This window comes from Oncorhynchus mykiss, chromosome 5, assembly GCF_057628025.1.
Source record: "Oncorhynchus mykiss isolate SJ-2025 chromosome 5, ASM5762802v1, whole genome shotgun sequence".
NCBI classification, from domain to species: Eukaryota; Metazoa; Chordata; class Actinopteri; order Salmoniformes; family Salmonidae; genus Oncorhynchus; species Oncorhynchus mykiss.
In genome coordinates, this window is record NC_143026.1 from 60,084,196 (window position 1) to 60,111,368 (window position 27,173).

Sequence of the window (27,173 nt, forward strand, 5' to 3'; positions counted from 1 at the left end):
GCACGCGCGTAATGACGACAAACCATCGTATCCAAGCGTTGTGCGTAATGTCCCATTGAGAAGAACAGCAAAAGATGGCGAGCTCAAACAATCCACGTAAATTTAGCGAGAAAATCGCTTTACATAATCAGAAACAGGCGGAGGAGACTGCGGCTTTCGAAGAAGTGATGAAAGACCTAAACATCACTAGAGCTGCACGGGTAAGTGCCTTGTTTTGTTGATTAATTACTGTATGCAGCTTGGCTAGTTAGCCAGTAACGTTAGCACGTTTTTATGACAAGTTGTTTTTAGCCAGCTGGCAGTGGCAAGCAAAAGTAGCCGATTGACTGCATTCGCAGTTAAATAGCTGTATTCTGATAACCATTATATATTGGGGCGTTATTTTGCAAACGTTTTAACCTAGCTAGCCAGCTAGTGTAGTGAACTGTCTTTGTTGACGTTTGCTAGGTATGGTGAGCAGCCAGGTAAGCTAGCTAACTAGGCTCTATAGTTAGCAAGCACCTGCTCATACATAGTCAAATTGCCATGCATCATAAACATCAAAAGGTTCAGAGAATCAAGCTAGATATCGATACTATCTAGCTAGCTAGTTCGTTACCATCTACAATTTGCAATGAAAACTGAACATGCTTAGCTAGCACAGTTCGACTGACTCAGTCAAACTGGTGTGTATTTGACACTGACAGAACACCGCAGTAGCTAGGAGGATACATCTCGCTAACTCCAATGTTGACAACGCAATGGAGTTACATCCACCATAGCTAGATCACCACAAGCCATTTTGACATAATTCCCCAGTCAATTGTTTTCCCATGCTTGTCAGGCAATGGGTTTGCATGTTTGCAAAGTACCAACCCTGCTTTGACAGTAGCTATATAAAAAAATATCGCCTAGTCGGACCATTATTACTTTTCCAGCTGGCAGGTAGGCGTTATTGTAGGTAGGGAATGTTAAGTGTAGCACAGATCATTTTTTACCAACCGTTAACTGGGATACTACCTCAATTCCCGACTTGGAAGACGTGTCTTCTAAACTTCCATGTCTAGTTGCAGGGGGTTCGTTTGAAATTAGGAAATGCTAAGACACATTACCAGGCAAATATTTTTTTCTATATTTTCAATATGCTGGCCTATGGCCTAAACCCTACTGCCAAACAATCCAATGATGGTATTTATAAATAAATTATCAGGGCTGCTGAAAGGACTGATCTTTATAATACACTAAACAAAAAATATAAACGCAACAAACAACAATTTAAAAAGATTTCACTGAGTTACAGAACATATGAGGAAATCGGTCAATTGAAATAAATTCATTAGACACTAATCTATGGATTTTGCATGACTGGGAATACAGATGTCTGTGACCTACAGATGCATATCTTAAAAAACAAAACCAGTCAGTATCTGGTGTGACCACCATTTGCCTCATGCAGCATGACACATCTCCTTTGCGTAGAGTTGATCAGGCTGTTAATTGTGGAATGTTGTCCCACTCTTCAAGTTGCTGGATATTGGCGGGAACTGGAACACTCTGTCGTACACGTTGATCCAGACCATCCCAGACATTCTCAATGGGTGACATGTCTGGTGACTATGCAGGCCATGGAAGAACTGGGACTTTTTCAGCTTCCAGGAACTGTGTACAGATCCTTGTGACATGGGGCCATGTATTATCATGCTGAAAAGTGCAATCGCCTCAACAATGTGCCTCAGGATTTCGTCACGGGCTCTGCGTGCATTCAAATTGGCATCAATAAAATGTAATTGTGTTCATTGTCCGTAGCTTATGTCTGCCCATACCATGGGGCACATGTTCAGCTTCCCTGAGACAGCAAAAAAAGAAACGGCCCTTTTTCCAGGACACTGTCTTTCAAAGATAATTCGTAACAATCCAAATAACTTCACAGATCTTCATTGTAAAGGGTTTAAACACTGTTTCCCATGCTTGTTCAATGAACCATAAACAATTAATAAACATGCACCTTCGGAACAGTCGTTACGACACTAACAGTTTACAGTCGGTAGGCAATTAAGGTCACAACTTAGGACACTAGAGGCCTTTCTACTGACTCTGAAAAACACCAAAAGAAAGATGCCCAGGGTCCCTGCTCATCTGTGTGAACGTGCCTTAGGCATGCTGCAAGGAGGAGGCATGAGGACTGCAGATGTGGCCATGGCAATAAATTGCAATGTCTGTACTGTGAGACGCCTAAGACAGCGCTACAGGGAGACAGGACGGACAACTGATCGTCCTCGCGGTGGCAGACCACGTGTAACAACACCTGCACAGGATCGGTACAGCCGAACATCACACCTGCGGGACAGGTACAGGATGGCAACAACAACTGCTCGAGTTACACCAGGAACGCATAATCCCTCCATCAGTGCTCAGACTGTCCACAATAGACTTAGAGAGGCTGGACTGAGGGCTTGTAGGCCTGGAGTAATGCAGGTCCTCACCAGTAATCACTGGCAACAATGTCGCCTATGTGTCGTACCCACCATCGCTGGACTAGACAGGACTGGCAAAAAGTGCTCTTCACTGACGAGTCACGGTTTTGTCTCACCAGGGGTGATAGTCGGATTCGCGCTTATCATCAAAGGAATGAGCTTTACACAGAGGCCTGTACCCCGGAGCGGGATGGATTTGGAGGGGGAGGGTCCGTCATGGTCTGGGGCGGTGTGCCACAGCATCATCGTGCTGAGCTTGTTGTCATTGCAGGCAATCTCAACACTGTGCGTTGCAGGGAAGACATCCTCCTCCCTCGTGGTACCCTTCCTGCAGGCTCATCCTGACATGACCCCCCCCAGCATGACAATGCCACCAGCCATACTGCTCATTCTGTGTGTGATTTCCTGCAAGACAGGACTGTCAGTGTTCTGCCATGGTCAGCGACGAGCCCGGATCTCAATCCCATTGAGCAAGTCTGGGACCTGTTGGATTGGAGGGTGAGGGCTTGGGCCATTCCCCCCAGAAATGTCTGGGAACTGGCAGGTGCCTTGGTGGAAGAGGGGGGTAACATCTCACAGCAAGAACTGGCAAATCTGGTGCAGTCCATGAGGAGGAGATGCACTGCAGTACTTAATGCAGCTGGTGGCCACACCAGATTCTGACTGTTACTTTTGATTTTGATCCCCCCCCCCCCCCATTTGTCAGGGACACATTATTCCATTTCTGTTAGTCACATGTCTGTGGAACTTGTTCAGTTTATGTCTGTTGTTGAATCTTGTTATGTTCATACAAATATTTACACATGTTAAGTTTGCTGAAAATAAACGCAGTTGACCGTGAGAGGACGTTTCTTTTTTTGCTGTGTGTGTGTGTGTGTGTGTGTATATTACACACACAGACTGAGTGTACACAAAAGTAACAACACCTTCATAATATTGAGGTGTCGAAAGCTGGACCATTCTTGATTTTATTTATTAAGATTCCCATTAGCAGACGCCAATGGTGAAAGCTAGTCTTACTGGGATCCGACACATAACGAAAAGTAATTACTGACAAAAGACTTTACAATTTACATACAGTACATTTAAAAACATGTAGTGTGCTTGTGTGTGCATTTATCAGTTACACATACAGTCGTGGCCAAAAGTTTTGAGAATGACACAAATATTAATTTTCACAAAGTCTACTGCCTCAGTTTGTATGATGGCAAGTAGTATTTGCATATACTCCAGAATGTTTCGAGGAGTGATCAGATGAATTGCAATTAATTGCAAAGTCCCCCTTTGCCATGCAAATGAACTGAATCCCCCAAAAAACATTTCCACTGCATTTCAGCCATGCCACAAAAGGACCAGCTGACATGTCAGTGATTCTCTCGTTAACACAGGTGTGAGTGTTGACGAGAACAAGGCTGGAGATAACTCTGTCATGCTGATTGAGTTCGAATAACAGACTGGAAGCTTCAAAAGGAGGGTGGTGCTTGGAATCATTCTTCTTCTATCAAACATGGTTATCTGCAAGGAAACGCGTGCTGTCATCATTGCTTTGCACAAAAAGGGCTTCACAGGCAAGGATATTGCTGCCAGTAAGATTTCACCTAAATCAACCATTTATTGGATCATCAAGAACTTAATGGAGAGCGGTTCAATTGTAGTGAAGAAGGCTTCAGGGCGCCCAAGAAAGTCCAGCAAGCACCAGGACCATCTCCTGAAGTTGATTCAGCTGCGGGATCGGGGCACCACCAGTTCAGAGCTTGCTCAGGAATGGCAGCAGGCAGGTGTGAATGCATCTGCACGCACAGTGAGGCATCGACTTTTGGAGGATGGCCTGGTGTCGAAGGGCAGCAAAGAAGCCATTTCTCTCCAGGAAAAACATCAGGGACAGACTGATATTCTGCAAAAGGTACAGGGATTGGACTGCTGAGGACTGGGGTAAAGTAATTTTCTCTGATGAATCCCCTTTCTAATTGTTTTTCGGCATCCGGAAAAAAGCTTGTCCGGAGAAGACAATGTGAGCGCTACCATCAGTCCTGTGTCATGCCAACAGTAAAGCATCCTGAGACCATTCATGTGTGGGGTTGCTTCTCAGCCAAAGGGAGTGGGCTCACTCACAGTTTTGCCTAAGAACACAGCCATGAATAAAGAATGGTACCAACACATCCTCCGAGATCAACTTCTCCCAACCATCCAGGAACAGTTTGGTGATGAACAATGCCTTTTCCAGCATGATGGAGCACCTTGCCATAAGGCAAAAGTGATAACTAAGTGGCTCGGGGAACAAAACATGGATATTTTGGGTCCATGGCCAGGAAACTCCCCAGTCCTTAATCCCATTGAGAACTTGTGGTCAATCCTCAAGAGGCGGGTGGACAAACAAAAACCCACAAATTCTGACAAACTCCAAGCATTGATTATGAAAGAATGGGCTGCCATTCGTTCAGTCAGGATGTGGCCCAGAAGTTAATTGACAGCATGCCAGGGCAGATTCCAGAGGTCTTGAAAAAGAAGGGTCAACACTGCAAATATTGACTCTTTGCATCAACTTCATGTAAATAAAAGCCTTTGACACTTATGAAATGCTTGTAATTATACTTCAGTATTCCATAGTAACATCTGACAAAAGTATCTGAAGACACTGAAGCAGCAAACTTTGGAAATTAATATTTGTCATTTTCAAAACTTTTGGCCACGACTGTACATGTCAGTACATGCACTCAAGGCTTAAAAATCATTATTTAACTGGTCTCCTCCCCTTATTCTATACGGATTGAAGTGGATTTAACAAGTGACATAAATAACGGATCACAGCTGTCATGAAAAAGCAGGTGTTCATAATGTTTTGTACACTGTTCATGTATAAATATACACAGTACCAGTCAAAAGTTTGGACACCTACTCATTCAAGGGTTTTTTTCTTTATTTATACTATTATCTACATTGTAGAATAATAGTGAAGACATCAACTATGAAATAAAACATATGGGAAAATGTCGTAACCAAGAAGTGTTCAACAAATCTAAATATATTTTCCTTAATGACAGCTTTGCACACTCTTGGCATTCTCTCCACCAGCTTCACCTGGAATGCTTTTCCAACAGTCTTGAAGGAGTTCCCACATATGCTGAGCACTTGTTGGCTGCCTTTACTTCACTCTGTGGCACAACTCATCCCAAACCATCTCAATTGGGTTGTGGTCGTGTGATTGTGGAGACCAGTTCATCTGATGCAGCACTCTCCTTCTTGGTCAAATATCCCTTACACAGCCTGGAGATGTGTTGGGTCATTGTCCTGTTGAAAAATGATAGTCCCACTAAGCCCAAACCAGATGGGACGGCGTATCGCTGCAGAATGCTGTGGTAGCCATGCTGGTTAAGTATGCCTTGAATTCTAAATGAATTACTGACAGTGTTACCAGCAAAGCACCATCACACCTTCTCCTCCTTGCTTCACGGTGGGAACCACACATGCTGAGATCATCCGTTCACCTACTCTGCATCTCACAAAGACACAGCAGGAACCAAAAATTTGAAATTTGGACTCATCAGACCAAAGGACAGATTTCCACCGATCTATTGTTCATTGCTCGTGTTTCTTGGCCCAAGCAAGTCTCTTCTTCTTATGGTGGCCTTTTTAGTAGTCGTTTCTTTGCAGCAATTCGACCATGAAGGCCTGATTCACGCAGTCTCCTCTGAATAGTTAACGTTGAGATGTCTGTTACAGTTTTTGGGGCTGTAATCTGAGGCTGGTAACTCAAATTAACTTATCCTCTGCAGCAGCTTCCTTTACTGTGGCGATCCTCATGAGAGCCAGCTTCATCATAGCGCTTGATAGTTTTTGCGACTGCACTTGAAGAAACCTTCAAAGTTCTTGAAATGTTTAAGTAATGACGGACTCTCGTTCTTGCCATATTATGGAATTGGTCTTTTACTAAATAGGGCTATCTTCTGTATTTTTATTTATTTTACCTTTATTTAACTAGGCAAGTCAGTTAAGAACAAATTCCTATGACGGCCTAGGAACAGTGGGTTAAATGCCTGTTCAGGGGCAGAACGTAAGATTTGTATTTGAACTTGCAACCTTTCGGTTGGTTACTAGTCCGACACTCTAACCACTAGGCTACCCTGCCTCCCCTCCCTTGTCACAACACAACTGATTGGTTCAAACACATTAAGAAGGACAGAAATTCCACAAATTAACTTTTAACAAGGCACACCTGTTAATTAATACCTCCATGAAGCTGGTTTAGAGTGCAAAGCAGTCAAGGCGAAGGGTGGCTTCTTTGAAGAATCTCAAATATTACAGTGGGGCAAAAAAGTATTTAGTCAGCCACCAATTGTGCAAGTTCTCCCACTTAAGATGAGAGGCCTGTAATTTATCATAGGTACACTTCAACTATGACAGACAAAATGAGAAAAAAAATCCAGAAAATCACATTGTAGGATTTTTAATGAATTTATTTGCAAATTATGGTGGAAAATAAGTATTTGGTCACCTACAAACAAGCAAGATTTCTGGCTCTCACAGACCTGTAACTTCTTCTTTAAGAGGCTCCTCTGTCCTCCACTCGTTACCTGTATTAATGGCACCTGTTTGAACTTGTTATCAGTATAAAAGACACCTGTCCTCAACCTCAAACAGTCACACTCCAAACTCCACTATGGCCAAGACCAAAGAGCTGTCAAAGGACACCAGAAACAAAATTGTAGACCTGCACCAGGCTGGGAAGACTGAATCTGCAATAGGTAAGCAGCTTGGTTTGAAGAAATCAACTGTGGGAGCAATTATTAGGAAATGGTAGACATACAAGACCACTGATAATCTCCCTCGATCTGGGGCTCCACACAATATCTCACCCCGTGGGGTCAAAATGATCACAAGTACGGTGAGCAAAAATCCCAGAACCACACGGGGGGACCTAGTGAATGACCTGCAGAGAGCTGGGACCAAAGTAGCAAAGCTTACCATCAGTAACACACTACGCCGCCAGGGACTCAAATCCTGCAGTTCCAGACGTGTCCCCCTGCTTAAGCCAGTACATGTCCAGGCCCGTCTGAAGTTTGCTAGAGAGCATTTGGATGATCCAGAAGCAGATTGGGAGAATGTCATATGGTCAGATGAAACCAAAATATAACTTTTTGATGATAACTCAACTCGTTGTGTTTGGAGGACAAATGCTGAGTTGCATCCAAAGAACACCATACCTACTGTGAAGCATGGGGGTGGAAACATCATGCTTTGGGGCTGTTTTTCTGCAAAGGGACCAGGACGACTGATCCGTGTAAAGGAAAGAATGAATGGGGCCATGTATCGTGAGATTTTGAGTGAAAACCTCCTTCCGTCAGCAAGGGCATTGAAGATGAAACGTAGCTGGGTCTTTCAGCATGACAATGGCAATGAAGGAGTGGCTTCGTAAGAAGCATTTCAAGGTCCTGGAGTGGCCTAGCCAGTCTCCAGATCTCAACCCCATAGAAAATCTTTGGAGGGAGTTGAAAGTCCGTGTTGCCCAGCAACAGCCCCAAAACATCACTGCTCTAGAGGAGATCTGCATGGAGGAATGGGCCAAAATACCAGCAACAGTGTGTGAAAACCTTGTGAAGACTTACAGAAAACGTTTTACCTCTGTCATTGCCAACAAAGGGTACAGTGCCTTGCGAAAGTATTTGGCCCCCTTGAACTTTGCGACCTTTTGCCACATTTCAGGCTTCAAACATAAAGATATAAAACTGTATTTTTTTGTGAAGAATCAACAACAAGTGGGACACAATCATGAAGTGGAACGACATTTATTGGATATTTCAAACTTTTTTAACAAATCAAAAACTGAAAAATTGGGCGTGCAAAATTATTCAGCCCCCTTTACTTTCAGTGCAGCAAACTCGCTCCAGAAGTTCAGTGAGGATATCTGAATGATCCAATGTTGACTTAAATGACTAATGATGATAAATACAATCCACCTGTGTGTAATCAAGTCTCCGTATAAATGCACCTGCACTGTGATAGTCTCAGAGGTCCGTTAAAAGCGCAGAGAGCATCATGAAGAACAAGGAACACACCAGGCAGGTCCGAGATACTGTTGTGAAGAAGTTTAAAGCCGAATTTGGATACAAAAAGATTTCCCAAGCTTTAAACATCCCAAGGAGCACTGTGCAAGCGATAATATTGAAATGGAAGGAGTATCAGACCACTGCAAATCTACCAAGACCTGGCCGTCCCTCTAAACTTTCAGCTCATACAAGGAGAAGACTGATCAGAGATGCAGCCAAGAGGCCCATGATCACTCTGGATGAACTGCAGAGATCTACAGCTGAGGTGGGAGACTCTGTCCTATGGACAACAATCAGGCGTATATTGCACAAATCTGGCCTTTATGGAAGAGTGGCAAGAAGAAAGACATTTCTTAAAGATATCCATAAAAAGTGTTGTTTAAAGTTTGCCACAAGCCACCTGGGAGACACACCAAACATGTGGAAGAAGGTGCTCTGGTCAGATGAAACCAAAATGGAACTTTTTGGCAACAATGCAAAACGTTATGTTTGGCGTAAAAGCAACACAGCTCATCACACTGAACACACCATCCCCACTGTCAAACATGGTGGTGGCAGCATCATGGTTTGGGCCTGCTTTTCTTCAGCAGGGACAGGGAAGATGGTTAAAATTGATGGGAAGATGGATGGAGCCAAATACAGGACCATTCTGGAAGAAAACCTGATGGAGTCTGCAAAAGACCTGAGACTGGGACGGAGATTTGTCTTCCAACAAGACAATGATCCAAAACATAAAGCAAATCTACAATGGAATGGTTCAAAAATAAACATATCCAGGTGTTAGAATGGCCAAGTCAAAGTCCAGACCTGAATCCAATCGAGAATCTGTGAAAAGAACTGAAAACTGCTGTTCACAAATGCTCTCCATCCAACCTCACTGAGCTCGAGCTGTTTTGCAAGGAGGAATGGGGAAAAAATGTCAGTCTCTCGATGTGCAAAACTGATAGACATACCCCAAGCGACTTACAGCTGTAATCGCAGCAAAAGGTGGCGCTACAAAGTATTAACTTAAGGGGGCTGAATAATTTTGCACGCCCAATTCTTCAGTTTTTCGTTTGTTAAAAAAGTTTGAAATATCCAATAAATGTCGTTCCACTTCATGATTGTGTCCCACTTGTTGTTGATTCTTCACAAAAAAAATACAGTTTTATATCTTTATGTTTGAAGCCTGAAATGTGGCAAAAGGTCGCAAAGTTCAAGGGGGCCGAATACTTTCGCAAGGCACTGTATATAACAAAGTATTGAGAAACTTTTGTTATTGACCAAATACTTATTTTCCACCATAATTTGCAAATTCATTAGAAATCCTACAATGTGATTTTCTGGATTTTTTTTTTCTCATTTTGTCTGTCATAGTTGAAGTGTACCAAACTTGCACAATTGGTGGCTGACTAAATACTTTTTTGCCCCACTGTATATATTTTGACTTATTTAATCCTTTTTTGGTTACTACATGATTCCATGTGTTATTTCATAGTTTTGATGTCTTCCCTATTATTCAACAATGTAGAAAATAATAAAGAAAAACCCTTGAATGAGAAGGTGTTAACTTTTGACTGGTCCTGTATACATACATAAATACAGTATCAGTCAAAAGTTTGGACACACCTACTCATTCAAGGGTTTTTCATTATTTTTACTATTTTCTGTAGTGTAGAATAATAGTGAAGACATCAAAACTATGGAATGATTAAAAAATGATTAAACAAATCAAGATATATTTGAAATTCTTCCAAGTAGCCACCCTTTGCCTTGATGACAGCTTTGCACACAGCGGTCTAAGGCACTGCATCTCAGTGCTAGAGGTGTCATTTTAGACCCTGGTTCGATCCAGGGGTGTATCGCAACTGGCCGTGATCGGGAGACTCATAGGGCGGCGCACAATTGGCCCAGCATTGTCCTGGTTAGGGGAGGTTTTTGCCGGGGTAGGCCAGTGTAAAATAAGAATTTGTTCTTAACTGACTTGCCTAGTTAAAGGTTCAATTAAAATAGTGCTTCATATCCTGATGATACTTGTCTCGATCAGTGAGAGAAGATTTGAAATGGACAAGATGGTGGCATACACATTTTCAGATTACTTCATGTAGTAAAACTATTTATTTATTTATTTATTTTTAACTGAGCATTATCTAAATTCAAACGAATCCCCTGCAACTAGACGTGGAAGTTTAGAAGACACATTGTCTTCCAAGTCGGGAATTTGGTCAAATTCTCTGTGCTATGCTTAACTTTACCTACCTAATAACTCCTATCAGCCATCTGGAACAGTAATAACAGTAGGACTATGCTGTATTTTTAATAGCTGCTTTGACAGCACCTAAGAAACCCCCTCCCCAGCACCTAATGTGTGTGTGCATGCTGAGGTTTGACAGATTTGCAAGGTTTGAACTTTGATGGCAGATACTGATAACATGGGATCAACTATCCTCTTGTAGACCTTTTTAGTAATACGTGCAATGCAAATAATTGACTCGTTTTGGTTGGTTACTGGAAATCATTCTTGTCGGCCTGATTTGAAAAGGCCAATGTCCATGTTAGTCTGTTTATTCATCCCCATAAAATCAGGCCTTTGTTTAATCCATCATTCATGCAATTCATTAAAGCAATTGGTGATCTTAAACATTTAGTAGTTATTGCCAGGTGTTTGGTGGTGAACCTACCCATTATGAATATCATAAAGGAATGGTTTAGGAGTACAGAATGGATTTATGTTGTGGTTTTACAACATGGCTATTATTATTATTATTATTATTATTAGTTATTATTATTTTTTACAAATCTAATTGAAAAAATAGAAACACCATTTGACAAATCCAAGTATCCATCATTACACAGTGATGATGTCTTTCCTTATGAGATTGACACCCTCCAGCTATTTGGCTTAGCAACGGACTTTGTCCACACATTGCTGACATTGCACAAACTTGATACTGCCTCGAATCAATTAAGATATGAACAGTTTACGGGCCCATATTAACCTATGTCTTATTTCATCTGGCCTTTTAGATGTGGTCTATTCTATCTTTAGCACTGTGGAACGTTTTCTATCAATATTTTGTGTGTAATCCTTCATGTATCAGTTTACACATCCATTCATGCTTTCATACAATTTTACGTTGCACAGTTGCAGTTACAGAAGACCCAGTATTTGCAACTAGGGCAGAATCGTGGACAGTACTATGGAGGCTCACTGCCCAATGTCAATCAGATTGGAAATAGCAACATTGACCTGCCTTTTCAGGTGAGCTCACAGCTTCTCTATCAGTTGGTAAAATGTTGTTTTTAATTTGCGTGATACAACAATTAAATCTCACCTGAGGGAAATTTTATCTTTCAGAGCTTCCATGATAGGCTAAGATTCACCCTTGCGTTACCCTATATTGTTAACAAGAATCCAATTCAAGAGACTTCTTTAGTAGTTTACAATTTTGAAGACTCGTCCTGCCGTATCAGTATTGATCCACAGCATTTGTCTGGAAAACCAAGTCTCAGAAGAAAGCTAAATTTGAGCTTCAGACACTCTCACCCCATCTTGAAATGTTTAAAAAGATTCCTAAAAAACACATACAAGGAGCCTTTGTCATTGCTTTCTATATCATGACTTTCCATTTATTTTAAACATTTTTGCTAACTTGAGTATGAGGGCCCATATCTTGACCCATTTTGAAATGAATACATTTGCACCATATTATATCAATACATTTTAATTTACTTTTTTTTGTGTGTTTTCAAATGCCCAATTTTTCTTTGTTTTGGTTGATTTTTGCTAATCCTGTCCAGAATTCCGCTTTGGACACCAGCCGGTCGAACAGGCATCACGGGCTGGTGGACCGTGTTTACCGCGATCGGAACCGTATAACCTCGCCCCATCGCCGGCCCCTCTCTGTGGACAAACATGGCCGCCAGATATCCTTTGTCTGCACTTATTTTGGATTTGAACAGAATGGTCTTTTACAAAACTTTTTGACTTAATTAGTACTTGTTTTAAAACGGCGTGTGTCATTGTCAGATCATGCTTAGAGTTAGACTTTACACTTCAGTAGATGAATGCTGATCGTTAACTTGACCATTCAATTATATAGGTTTGATTTTATATTGCACCGCCATTTTCGTCCTTAACTGAGGTCCACATTGACAGCTGCCCCTATAGCTCCGTGTACCTCTCACCCCCACCGGATACCAGTTGGAGGAGGTATGTCATTAATGTCCTCCTATTAAAAAAAAAATCATAATAAACAAGTTTTTTTTTAAGTTTACATTTTTTTTTTTTAGCAATTTCATCTACATTCAGGAAAAACACAGTACATGCAATGTCTTTGTAAATTGCAATTTTTCAAATAGAAATGGCATGCTCAATTGAACTGATATTTTTATTTTTTTACCCAGAGTCTGACATAGCATGCCAGATATGAGGTTGAGGAATAGAGGTCACAGAGACATTTTGTTGACCTTCCTTTGTTCTAATGCCACAGGACAAACTCTGACTCAGCACTACACCAGAACACCATGAACCCTGTGCCCCAGGATGCGTTTGCAGGGGGATCACAAGAGCTACAGCCTAAACGAGGTAATGGAGGATTCAGTTACATGGACAAGGAACAGCTTCAATTGATTCAATTTATTCATGTTTGAATCCACATGTCCATGAAAGGATAAGCCCACTGGGAAATCGTCTGGATAATTTATGACATGAAGGTGTTGTGTTCCACTAACAGTTTTTGTCCATGTTGGAGCAGCTATTCTCTTTCGGTGAAGCGATCACATTTTGATTTGTGTTCAACCAACCACTGCTTACTGATGAGGGAAAGATTGTTGTAGTATTTTGAATTATATTGTGCTAAACAAAGTCATTTTCTTGAAGAGAACTTATCTCCTCTGGGAATGGTCTCAATTGAAATTGACACGTTAAAATAGAGCTATAATATGGTCTTCTGAAAAGTATCTCGCTACCTGTTGTTTTTACTGTCCCCAAAACGATTATGCAGTTTAATTTCACTACAGGAAGAATGCTACACTGAAAATACTGCAATGTGGGTTGATTTGAATTGAGCTTAGTACCTTAAATTGTCATTTATTTGACTCTTTTCCCCATTTAGTGCTGCTGCTTACAGTGCCTGGGACTGAGGAGTCTGAATCAGATGCAGACAAGGATACACAGTGGGATAACAAAAAGGTAAAGGAGGGGACATGTTGCCTAGTTGTATCAGTGCTTGCTCACTGTTTATTTTTTTTTTACTGAGTGTACTTTCACTCTAGAATGACTCATCAAGAACCAAGTCCTGCGAAGTCCCTGGGATCAAGTGAGTAATTGCCGCATCATTCATCTGAATATGGTGCTCCGGCAGGACCGTACCATGTAGAAAGGTGCTTTGTGAGAAAGAGCTGTCCAGGGCATGCTTAGAATATATTATGTCCAAAGATGGAGAGAACATGGGTCTGTGTGAGAGAGGACCTATGACACCAAATGACTAGCAGCTGTTATTTCAACACACACACACAACAACGAGAAATGTCATCATTCATAAAAACCAACCAATAGAATTAATGTTATAATAGATTTTCTTTTGCCTAGTGCTGTTTTAGGAAATATGTATACATTTTTTTTTCTCCCCTCTAGTATATTTCCATCACCAGATCAGGAAGTGAACACGTCATTGATCCCGGCCACGCTCAATACGGGAGGCTCCCTGCCTGATCTGACCAACATCCAGTTCCCCCCACCGCTGCCCACTCCGCTGGATCCAGACGACACTGTGGCGTTTCCTTCCCTTAGCTCATCCAACAGCACAGGCAACCTGACCACCAACCTCACCCACCTCGGCATCAGTGCTGCCAGCCACGGTAAGTCATCGATGGCGAAATGAATGTGGCAAATTTTAAAGATGTATATGATATTCAGATAAAAATGTAACCAAGGATACTCTATGGATTTTCATTAAAGCACCAAGCAAGTTCTGTAACCACCTGGTATTGCATCTGACCGTAAGGCGTTACAGAGGGTAGTGTGTACCGCCCAGTACATCACTGGGGTCAAGCTTCCTGACATCCAGAACCTACATACTAGGCGGTGTCAGAGGAAGGCCCAAAAAACTGTCAGACTCCAGTCACCCACGTCATAGACTGTTCTCCCTGCTACCGCACGGCAAGCGGTACCGGAGTGCCAAGTCTAGGACCAAACGGCTCCTTAACAGCTTCTACCCCCAAGCTATAAGATTGCTGAACAATTAATCAAATGGCCACCCGTACTATTTACATTGACCCCCCCCCCCCCCCCCCCCCATTACCTCGACTAACCTTTACCCCCGCACATTGACTCTGTACCGGTACCGCCTGTATATAGCCTCGTTATTATTTTATTTTAAAAAATCACTTTAGTTTATTTAGTAAATAATTTCTTAGCTCTATTTCTTGTTCTGCATTGTTGTTTAAGGGCTTGTAAGTAAGCATTTCACGGTAAGGTTTACACCTGTTGTATATGGCGTATGTGACAAATAAAATTAGATTTGATTTGCAAGGGAGTATTTATCTTTTGCCCAAGCTAATCCATCTAAGTGACAGGTTCGGCATTTCAAGAAGCTGCTTAAACAGCATGATCATTACACAGGTGCACCTTGTGCTGGGGACAATAAATGGGCAGTTTTGTCACACAACACAATGCCTCAGATGTCTCAAGTTTTGAGGGAGCGTGCAATTGGCATGCTGACTGCAGGAATGTCCACCAGAGCTGTTTCCAGATAAGATAATTTAGAGAGCGAGACTACGGGTAACTCGGTAAAATATTATAAATTATTACATGAAGTGTATTTGAGGAAGAACTATTCATTCAATACAGAAACTGCATTTTCCAAGCTTAGGAACGCTAGATGGGTGGGTACTTTATTACATAGTGATTGGCATATGTAGACGATTGCCAAAGTCAGATAAAGCACAATTCACTAGAAAATCTGTTCAATGTAGTTGTGAAAAATGTTGCGTAGCATTGCAGAAATGTACATTGCAAAAATGTTATGTTGCACTGCAATGCCCAGAATGAGTTTTTCTGTACTTCAGAGAAGTCACTTGTGCCTGTCCTGTTGTGTCTTGGCAGGGATCACTACCACCTCTCAGCCTACCATGACTGTGGCGGCCCAGCGTAGGCAGCCCACCCTGATCCCCCTAACCCTCAATGCAGACCCCCAGCCACAGCAGTCCCCGCAGCAGCTCTCCCCCACGCTGTCGCCCCCTCTCAACATCCAGGTGAGTAGACCCAACGTTACCATGCTATCCAATCCCTGGACAGCAGGGCTAAGCATTATTACATGGACAAAAACCTAAACGTCCCTTGTTGAATACAATTATATTTTAACTTTGCTCTACCGATTGTCCGTGGGGTTGGCTTTTTATATAGGACACATTTTATAATAGTGCTGGAGTTGGCTAAACAACTATGTAGACGGAAATTAAATTATAACTCAAACTTAACTTCAAAACGAGTATTTTTCTCTTACATGGCCAAATCCCAATTTGGAGGTGAGCAAGCACTTCCTGGCAGATGTAGTTTGGCCTTGTTTCCTGGAATGACTCGGCTAGCAAATATCCCTCGAGTAATTTAGTGCTTTCAATTGCTCAAAGTAGGCATTCGATCACAATGCTCCGAGTGTGAGCTACTTTCAAATGGAAAACAATAATCCAGTCTCGACTGTTACCTGTTCTGACCATGACCTAAGAAAATCTTTATACAACATCCTGGGCAAAACCTAGATCCTCACAAGATATTCAGCCACTCTTGTAATACTGAGTGTACAAAACATTAAGGACACCTTCCGGATATGCCTTGGAACCTAGGGCTGTGGCGGTCATGAAATTTTGTCAACCGGTGATTGTCAATCAAATAACGGTCTCACGGTAATTGACCCTTAATTAACATAAACAAATGTAGCATCTTCCACGCATAGCCTACTAGCCATTTTAAAAAGTCTACAACTTTTAAAAAGCCTACAACTTCACAATAATTGTTTTATTTTTTTAGACAGGCATGATATGAAGAAAATAGTATTTTTCAGAAGAACAGAATCGAATACTCTGAGTTGTCCTTATTTAATTTTTCATTTGACCTTTATTTAACTAGGCAACAAATTCTTATTTTCAATGACGATTGTGGCATAGCTGAACGACAGATTTGTACCTTGTCAGCTTGGGGGTTTGAACTTGCAACCTTCCGGTTACTAGTCCAACGCTCTAACCACTAAGCTACTCTGCCGCCCCTTATGTTAGGTCCTGATCTGGCTATGCCATATGGCTGTGGGCTACACTAGTTTAATTAGCAGACAAGATTTGCTTAGAATTCCGTGGCATTATTTTATAGTATGAAGAATACAATTGAACATAGCTGAATTAAATACAAAATATTATTATCTCTAAACGATTTGAGCGAGTGCAAACATGAGGCTATTCTGTGTTGAGCGGTTAACAAAGAACTTCCTACAGTTGGAGGTCGGACGTTTACATACACTTAGGTTGGAGTCATTTAAAACTAGTTTTTCAACCACTCCACAACTTTCTTGTTAATGAACTATAGATTTGGAAAGTTGGTTAGGACATCTACTTTGTGCATGACACAAGTCATTTTTTCAACAATTGTTTAGACAGATTATTTCACTTATAATTCACTGTATCACAATTCCAGTATGTCAGAAGTTTACATACACTAAGTTCAGTGTGCCTTTAAACAGCTTGAAAAATTCCAGAAAATTGTCATGGCTTTAGAAGCTTCTGATAGGCTAATTGACATAATTTGAGTCAATTGGAGGTGTACCTGTGGATGTATTTCAAGGCCAAACTCAGTGCCTCTTTGCTTGACATCATGGAAAAATCCAAAGAAATCAGCCAAGACCTCAGAAAAAAAATTGTAGACCTCCACAAGTCTGGTTTATCCTTGGGAGCAATTTCCAAACGCCTGAAGGTACCACGTTCATATGTATAAACAATAATACGCAATTATAAACATCATGGGACCACGCAGCCGTCATACTGCTCAGGAAGGAGATGCTTTCTGTCACCTAGAGATGAAGGTGCTTTTGTGCCAATCAATCCCAGAACAACAGCAAAGGTACTTGTGAAGATGCTGTAGGAAACGGGTACAAAGGTATCTATATTCACAGTTAAACTAGTCCTATATCAACATAACCTGAAAGGCCGCTCAGCAAGGAAGAAGCCACTGCTCCAAAACTGCCATAAAAAAGCCAGACTGTGGTTTGCAACTGCACATGGGGACGAAGATCGTACTTTTTGGAGAAATGTCCTCTGATCTGATGAAAAGAAAAATGGAACTGTTTGGCCATTATGACCATTGTTATGTTTGGAGGGAAAAGTGGGAGGCTTGCAAGCCGAAGAACACAATCCCAACCGTGAAGCACTGGGTGGCAGCATCATGTTGTGGGGGTGCTTTGCTGCAGGAGGTGCACTTGACAAAATAGATGGTGACATGAGGAAGGAAAATTATGTGGATGTATTGAAGTAACATCTCAAGACATCAGTCAGGAAGTTTAAACTTGATCGCAAATGGGTCTTCCAAATGGACAATGACCCCAAGCACACTTCCAAAGTTGTGGCAAAATTGCTTAAGGACAACAAAGTCAAGGTATTGGAGTGGCCATCACAAAGCCCTGACCTCAATCCTATAGCAAATTTCTGGGCAGAACTTATTCCACAAATGCCATTATGCATGTAGTGCTTTTATTATAAAGGTACATTTTTATGGTGAAAATGATCTTCCCCCAAACTTGAAACGCACGTGATGTGTGCATGTTTCTTACCTTAAACTGAGCATCATTCACAAGTGATGGGCTAATATTGTCACCATCACAATATTCTTGATTTAATCTTGCCTTTACATATATTATTTAGCATATGTTTGAAATTTATTTTGATTTAGAATGGACCATTATCATGCACTGTCTTGAAACGGGCAGCGAGAAAAAAAATATTGGACGCTTTTCCTGTGGTCCATTTTCATGCCAGCCTGGTAGGCTATACTCATGTTGTAAAGAGAAGCAATGTGCTTAATATTGGGGATGTTGAGAAAGAAATATAGTAGGCCTAGCCTATAGAAAGCTGATGGGATCCTCTTTTTAGTAGAGGCCATCACTCTGTTTTCTCATGCAATTGCATAGCCTAAAGAAATGTTGCGCAACATGAGCTCATGGGCTCTCATTAAGTGTTTGATTAGATTTTCGATTACATTTGCATTGATGTCAGAGTGATTAGAGGGACAATAGTGTTGAGTACCAGGCAGTTAGCACCATCAGCAGCATCAGAGCTTGGAGACACCTAATTACCGTGACTAAACGGTCATGTCGATTTTGACTGCCGTCATGACTAGTGACCGCCAGTGATGCGATAGTACGGTCACCGTAACAGCCCTCGTTTCACCCCCACCCACCCTCAGAACAGCCTCAATTCATCGGGGCATGGACTCTACAAGGTGTTGAATGCTTTCCACAGGATGCTGGCCTCTGTTGACTACAATTCTTCCTACAGTTGTCAAGTCGGCTGGATGTCCTTTGGGTGGTGGACCATTCTTGATACACTCGAGAAACCCAGCAGCGTTGCAGTTCTTGGCACAAACTACTACCATAACCCATAACCCGTTTTTCTTGCCTATTCACCCGCTGAATGGCACACATGCGCAATCCATGTCTCAATTGTCCCAAGACTTAAACCCTTCTTTAACCTGCCTCCTTCCCTTCATCTACACTGGTTTTGATTGGATTTGACAAGTGACATCAATAAGGGATTATAGCTTTCACCTGGTCAGTGTATATCATGGAAATAGCTGGTTTCCTCTGTTTTGTACACTCAGTGTATATTGGTGGAAAATGGTGATTCATATTTGCTTTATTTTTAAGTCTTCATCTGGGTGCTATATACTGCATGAAGAGATACTGTAGGTCATGTACAGGTAACTGCCAAAATAATGGAAACACAAGTAATTGAGGGAAGTATATTGAAAGCAGGTGCTTCTGCACAGGTGTGGTTCCTGAGTTATTTAAGCAATTAACATCCCATCATGCTTAGGGTCATGTGTAAAAATGCTGGGAAGATTATTATATTTGGCTCCCATGGCTATGCCCCCATAGGGTGATCAATCCTCCATTCACAGGGCACGAGTGGTCACTGAATAGTTTGATTAGCATTAAACCCAATTGAACATTTATGGAAGATTCTGGAGCGACGCCCGAGACTGCGTTTTCCACTACCATCAACAAAACACCAAGTGATGGATATTCTCGTGGAAGAATGGTGTTGCATCCCTCCAATAGAGTTCCAGACACTTTGTAGAATCTATGCCATGATGCATTGAAGTTGTTCTGGCTCGTGGTGGCCCAATGGCCTTTATATTGGTGTTTCCTTTATTTTTGGCAGTCACTGTATGTTAAACCAGTTCGTTTTTACTAATACACTTTGGAAGACTGTCAAAAATGTCTAATCGATTTTTTTTGCGCAGTGTTTTCCACAAGCGCACACGGAGTAGCCCCTATAGAAAAAGTAGCCAGCCAGGATCCCCTGAAAAAATGTATCTCTAAAATAAATAGAAGAGATGCTCAATTAAGTTCTGGGTCCATACATGTTAAGAGAAGGACATCAGTGAAATAATTTCTGCAAGTGTTTGCAACTCTCTTTGTGAATTACAGTATGTCATTCATTCTAAAAAAAATACTTGTTTAACAACTGACCCACAGAATTCTTCTTAAAGAATCTTGTAAGAGTCTGCTGACTTCCACATGCTTCCATTTTCTCAGCCATCTGCAATACAGGTAGGAGTGAATGAAGCAGGTGTTAATCATGGACTTGGCTACACAGAAAGCAGTAGTTGACTACTCCATTGTAAACACTGATTAAATCAGTAGACCTATGCCGATTGTACAAATTATTATGAACACCTGATCTTTCCATGACACAGACCAGGTGAATCCAGGTGAAAGCTATGATCCCTTATTGATGCCACTTGTTAAATCCACTACAAGCATTGTAGATGAAGGGTAGGAGACAGGTAAAAGTAGGATTTTTAAGGCTTGAGACATGGATTGTATATGTGTGCCATTCAGAGGGTGAATGGGCAAGAGTTCAACAGTTTCCTGTGTATCAAGAATGGTCCACCACCCAAAGGGCATGCAGACAACTTGACACATGGGACAGCATCCCTGTGGAACGCTTTTGACGCCTTGTAGTCAGTCCATGTCCCGACAAATTGAGGCTGTTCTGAGGAACGGTGTTCCTAATGTTTTGTACACTCCGTGTATAACTACATTGTATGATTTATGCATGACAAGGATATGAGATTGACTTTATTCAGTCAGCGCGACACAATTGCGAATGATAAAAAGTGGCTTTGTTTAATTTAAAACTGCAGTGTGTGTGTACATTTTTGGGCGACCTAACCAAATTCACATAGAATTCACATAGAAATGTGTAAAATTGTGAAATATAAAACTCTCATTCTTATTGAAAGCAAGTCTAAGAAGTGGTAGATATTTTCTATGTGCGCTATTTCTGTGCATCCCGTTTTTAAGTTTTGTTTTTGCGTCTTTCGGTTTTTAACACCAGTGTCAAACAGCTGAAATTGTGAAATATATTTTCCATAACCAAAAATATAATATTTTCAGCTGTTTAGATGGTACAATAATTCTCTGCGCTATACTCGCTTTTTTTTGTCACACACAAACTGAAATGAGGTGAACTATTAGCATTTTTGCAACCAGGAAATGGGGGAGCGATTTCTGCTTAGTGCAACTTTTTAAGTGGAAAAAGTACGTGGCTGAAAATGTGTGTGTATAGCCGACATTAGTGGAAAACACTGCTAACAAAGAGCGGTGCGTTAGTTACCTAACTGTAAATAAGTTCATTGTTTCACCTGTTAGTTGGCTAACTTACTAAAACAAATTGCATTTTAATTTATCAACTGCTCCTACACTATTTTGCTAGATACTGTAACCCTGTCCTAACACTGTCAGATACCTTGTTTTAATTTTTTCGCCCCAAAATCTTGGTCTCTTTAGCCTGGTAAAGTTGTTTTTGTGTATCATTTATCAGGCAGTGGCGATGGAGGCCTTGACTCTGGAGCAACAGCTATCCCAGTATGCTTTCTTTAGCCAGCTGACAGTTCAGGCCCAGGCTCAAGTGCTCAATGACCTGCAGCAGCAGGCCCTGCCCCAGGGCATCAGGCTGATCACCCTGGCCACCACCACTGCCCCAACAGCCACCCAGTCCTCCCCGGACAGCCAGATCCAGACGCCTGCAAGCATCAACATCAACTCGGTGAGTCTGTTGAATTGAGTTTCCTGCTTGTCAGTACCTTGACTGTTGATAACTGTTGATAACTTCCTTACTCATACCCAGTGAAATTCTAGCTTCTACAAAGTTTGGTTCACTTCAGTAATGGCTGATTTGCTTTTAGTTTTTGTGTTTTTTCATTGGAAGTGATCTGGTCTGTGGATAGATGGTGTAGTAGTAGTTGCTTAAGACTGAGCCCACCCCAGACTGTCCTTGGGACTTTCTCTGTGTGCTCTTGCTAGTGTTTAGAAATTCTGCACCGGTTAACACTCTTCCCTCCAACAGTACCGCAATCAGACAGGCTCTCCGGCCAATCAGTCTCCAACCTCCCCAGTCTCCAATCAAGGCTTCTCCCCAGGCTTCTCCCCTGGCGGCTCGCCTCAAGTAAGGGCGAAACCACCAAGTTGCCTTGTTGGGGGAGGGTTTTTTTTGCCTGGAATTGGCTGTAATTGGTCCAGCTGCTACTCATCCCAGCCTCTCGCTCCCATCCATGGTGTCAGCAATCCCACCCCCATTTCCTCTCCTCCAGACCACTGCTCGATGTCTGCTTATCATATTTGCTCAGGTCTTTGAGTGTTGTCGCATAGCAGCTTTTTGTGTTTTTGCTTGAACCAAATTTTATTTTTTTATTTTACCTTTATTTAACTAGGCAAGTCAGTTAAGAACAAATTCTTATTTTCAATGACGGCCTAGGAACAGTGGGTTAACTGCCTGTTCAGGGGCAGAACGACCTTGTCAGCTCGGGGGTTTGAACTTGCAACCTTCCGGTTACTAGTCCAACGCTCTAACCACTAGGCTACCCTGCCGCCCCAATGTACACAACATGGCCAAAAGTATGTGGACACCCCTTCAAATTAGTGGATTCGGGCTATTTCGGCCACATTTGTTGCTGACGAGTGTATAATATTGAGCACACAGCCATGCAATCTCCATAGACAAACATTTGAAAGTAAAATGGCCTTACTGAAGAGCTCCGTGAGCTCCGTCATAGGATCCCACCTTTCTAACAAGTCAGTTCATCAAAATTCTACCCTGCTAGAGTTGCCCCAGTCAACTGCAAGTGCTTTTATTGTGAAGTGGAAACGTCTAGGAGCAACAACTGCTCAGCTGTCATGCTTTACCATCTGGCAGTCCGACGGACAAATCTGCGTTTCGCAGATGCCATGAGAACGCTACCTCCTCAAATGCATAGTTCCAACTGTAAAGTTTGGCGGGGGAGGAATAATGGTCTGTGGCTGTTTTTAATTGTTCAGGCTAGGCCCCTTAGTTCCAGTGTCGGGAAATCTTAACGCTACAGCAAACAGTAACATTCTGTGCTTCAAAATTGTGGCAACAGTTTGTGGAAGGTCCTTTCCTGTTTCAGCATGACAATGCCCCTGTGCTCAAAGCGAGGTCCATACAGAAATGGTTTGTTGAGATCGGTGTGGAAGAACTTGACTGGCTTGCACAGAGCCCTGACTTCGACCCCATCGAACACCTTTGGGATGAATTAGAACGCTGACTGCAAACCTGGCCTAATCGCTCAACATCGGTGCCCGACCTCACTACTGCTCTTTCGGCTGAATGGAAGCAAGTCCCCGCATCAATGTTCCAACATCTAGTGGAAATCCTTCCCAAAAGAGTGGAGGCTGTTATAGCAGCAAAGGGGGGGGGGGGCGGGCAACTCCATATTAATGCTCATTGATTTTGGAATGAGATGTTCGACGAACAGCTGTGCACATACTTTTAGCCATGTAATGTATGTCTTGTGAATATGTAGCACCTACCTGGAACCTTAATTATGATTAATTTTAGTTTTGGATAGTCCAACCTGTTTGTAGCAGCTTTGGTTGTCTCCTGTTGACATGATTTATTTTTGCGGAAATATCCTGTTAACAAGGCTGTTTCAGGTGTGAGAAATGGGTTTAACTCTTTCTATACTGAACAAAAATATAAACGCAATATGTAAAGTGTTGGTCATGTTTCATGAGCTGAAATAATATGTTCCATATGCACAAAAAGCTTTTCTCTCAAATTTTGTGCACAAATTTGTTTTATATCCCTGTTAGTGTGCATTTCTCCTTTGCCAAGATGATCCATCCACCTGACAGGTGTGGCATATCAAGAAGCTGATTAAACAGCATGATCGTTTCACAGGTGCAACTTGTGCTGGGGACAAAGGGCCAATCCAAAATGTGCAATTTTGTCACACAACACAATGCCACAGATGTCTCAAATTTTGAGGGAGTGTGTAATTGGCATGCTGACTGCAGGAATGTCCTCTACCATAAGCCGCCTCCAATGTCGTTTTAGAGAATTTGGCAGTACGTTCAACCGGCATCACAACTACAGACCACGTGTAACCATGCTAGCCCAGGACCTCCACATCTGGCTTCTTCACCTGTGGGATTATCTGAGACCAGCCACCCAAATAGCTGATAGAAATAATCCTCTGTTTTGTCTGTAATGAAGTCCCTTTGAAGTCCTGATTGGCTGGGCCTGGCTCCCCAGTGGGTGGGCCTACGCTCTCCCAGGCTCACCCATGGCTGTGCTCCTACCCAGTCATGTGAAATCTATTATATTAGTGCCTAATTTATGTATTTCAATTGATTGATTTTCTTATGATCTGTAACTCAGTAAATAGTTAATTGTTGCATATTGCGTTTATATTTTTGTTCTGTTTGCTGCTGTTTCTGTGAAAGATCCTACCTTTTACATATATTACAGCTGGCTACAGTAATGTGATCTTCCTTGGGAAAGTAGCTTTATATACTGTATGTTCTACTTATTGTTGTTTTTTTATATATCTGAATTCCAGCATTTGTTTTGTTATATTGCCAAACTTTAGCAAGTAATTATGCTTAAAAAGTGGATATGTCACAACATTTGTCAAATGTAAGTATTACTGGCACAAGTCCGATTTAAAGGCATGAAACCGTGTTACTAGCAGAGAGAAGCTGCAGAAACGAATTAACTTCACCCCAAAGTTAGCCTAGCTAGCTAGCAAAAGTCACTTGCATTTATTTGCAGTCAGTTTGCTAATAGCTACCGCTCCAACACTGTTTTGCGAGCTCATCCCTCTAAAAATGACAAGATGGCTCATTCTGCAGTTATATTGTGATTATTATTTCTCTTTTCTAAACAAGGCCTATTGCTCTTGATTTTTATAATGTTATTGTTCAGCTGTATCAAATCTTACTGCTGAAACATTTATGTGGAGGTGGCTCTTATGAATCATGCATTCTATGGTTCATTTTTAAAACATGGCCTGAATAGGCATAATAAAGTGTTGTCAGATGCTAGTGTCTGTGCAGTCATTAACAGCCATTTTTTTAACGGTGCTTGAATTGACTAGCTTGTGGATTGCCTCATGCTTGTGCTTTTTTGTGATGTTTCATGACTACTGTTCCCTTATATCCCTCAGATACCCAAGAAGAAGGCTGTACTGATTAGCTGTAGGCCTATTAGTTTCCATAACCCATTTATTTTTACTCTAATCAGTGGTCAAATGTCTCTTTCAGCACATTCCGGTGGTGGGCAGTATATTTGGGGATTCGTTCTACGATCCGCAGCTAGCATCTCGGCAGACCAATGCTCTCTCCCACCAGGTGACTTAACCCACATCAAACTAGGAAATGAATTTCACTGTCTCTATTTTCACTGCAACTCTTTTCCCCCTAAATGTATCCATATTAGAAATTGTGTCTGATCTCTATATTCTATTACCTAACTTTACTTATTACATTTTGTATTTTTTCACTTGCCTAGCTCGAGCAGTTCAATATGATTGAAAACCCCATCAGCTCCAATAGCCTATACAGCCAGTGCTCCACCCTCAACTACACACAAGCAGCTATGATGGGCCTTACAGGGAGCAACCTGCATGACTCCCAGCAGTTGGGCTACAGTAGCCATGGCAACATCCCTAACATCATTCTCACAGGTACTGAGCAGCAGCTGAGCCAATTAGCGAGCCTGTCATGTAATTTAACTTAGTCTAGGCTCTGTACACACCTAATAAAGGGATTAATTCATCCTGGCTTGATTATAGTCAATTGTTTTATGAAGGTTGGCCAGTATAAGGAAAACATGTATTTTGTTTAAGTGAATTGTATTTCGTTTTTCTCTTGTTATAGATTCTTTGAGTGAAGACTATTACTTAACTAATATTGGTAGTTATCTAGCAGCTGCTTTCATTTACAAATGTCAAATGTTTTCCCAAATGTTGCATTTTAGTCACAGGTGAGTCTCCACCCAGCCTCTCTAAGGAGTTAACCAACTCACTGGCTGGTGTTGGAGATGTCAGCTTTGATGCGGACTCTCCCTTCCCATTGGACGAGCTGAAGATCGACCCTCTCACCTTGGATGGACTGCACATGCTCAATGACCCCGACATGGTTCTGGCTGACCCTGCCACTGAGGACACGTTCAGGATGGACAGGTTGTAATGCAGAATACTGGCTGTGGCCAACAACAAAAAATAACCCTGGTAAGAAAGGGAAACGAGGCATGGTGGGGGTGAATCATCTCCCCAGTTTCATGGCCATTCAGCTATCTGATCTCACCCTCAAGTCCTTTTAAATAATATGCCATCAAAAACCATTGTAGAGAAGGACATGCAATGACTTGTTGGGTTTGGGAAGGGCATTGCTGTCATTTCCAATGAGATTGTTGGTTGGTCAGAGCTTTGCTAGCCTGCTGCGTTTTATTTATATATATATATATATATACACCCACATACACATACAGTTGAAGTCAGAAGTTTACATACACTTGGGTTGGAGTCATTAAAACTAGTTTTTCAACCATTCCACAAATTTCTTGTTAACAAACTATAGTTTTGGCAAGTCGGTTAGGACATCTACTTTGTGCATGACACAATTTTTCCAACAATTGTTTACAGACAGACTATTTCACTTATAATTCACTGTATCACAATTCCAGTGGGTCAGAAGTTTACATACACTAATTTGACTGTGGCTTTAAACAGCTTGGAAAATTCCAGAAAATTATGTCATGGCTTTAGAAGCTTCTGATAGGCTAATCGACATCATTTGAGTCAATTGTAGGTGTACCTGTGGATGTATTTCAAGGCCTACCTTCAAACCCAGTGCCTCTTTGTTTGACATCATGGGCAAATCAAAAGAAATCAGCCAAGACCTCAGGGGAAAAAAATGTAGACCTCCACAAGTCTGGTTCATCCTTGGGAGCAATTTCCAAACGCCTGAAGGTACCACGTTCATCTGTACAAACAAAAGTACGCAAGTATAAACAAAATGGAACCACGCAGCCGTCATACTGCTCAGGAAGGAAACTCATTCTGTCTCCTAGAGATGAGCATACTTTGATGTGAAAAGTGCAAATCAATCCCAGAACAACAGCAAAA

The 27,173-nt window shown here is 41.7% G+C and overlaps 1 protein-coding gene across 2 annotated transcripts; it reads left to right on the forward strand.

Annotated features, from left to right (window-relative positions):
- Positions 1–26,928, forward strand: LOC110524150 (CREB-regulated transcription coactivator 1). Of its 2 annotated transcripts, XM_021603533.3 has the most exons (14): positions 1–200; positions 11,622–11,738; positions 12,278–12,403; positions 12,628–12,689; positions 12,970–13,064; positions 13,594–13,670; positions 13,754–13,797; positions 14,115–14,338; positions 15,585–15,733; positions 21,569–21,793; positions 22,094–22,192; positions 25,309–25,395; positions 25,556–25,730; positions 26,024–26,928. In XM_021603533.3, exons 1-14 carry the CDS (start codon positions 75–77, stop codon positions 26,233–26,235), a joined length of 1,818 nt encoding a protein of 605 aa, XP_021459208.1. In that variant the 5' UTR covers positions 1–74; the 3' UTR covers positions 26,236–26,928. The 2 variants fall into 2 exon arrangements, with proteins under 2 accessions (XP_021459208.1, XP_021459209.1); XM_021603534.3 differs by lacking the exon at positions 22,094–22,192 and having other exon boundaries at positions 2–200; positions 26,024–26,375.
- Positions 26,929–27,173: the final 245 nt, after the last annotated feature.

What these genes read in the sequence shown, in the direction of transcription:
- LOC110524150 (XM_021603533.3), top strand. Translation starts at nt 75, where the DNA reads ATGGCGAGCTCAAACAATCCACGTAAATTTAGCGAGAAAATCGCTTTA. An exon ending in CCGGATACCAGTTGGAGGAG is followed by an intron (nt 12,690 to 12,969) that starts GTATGTCATTAA and finishes CTAATGCCACAG; the next exon opens with GACAAACTCTGACTCAGCAC. An exon ending in CCCCTGGCGGCTCGCCTCAA is followed by an intron (nt 22,193 to 25,308) that starts GTAAGGGCGAAA and finishes TGTCTCTTTCAG; the next exon opens with CACATTCCGGTGGTGGGCAG.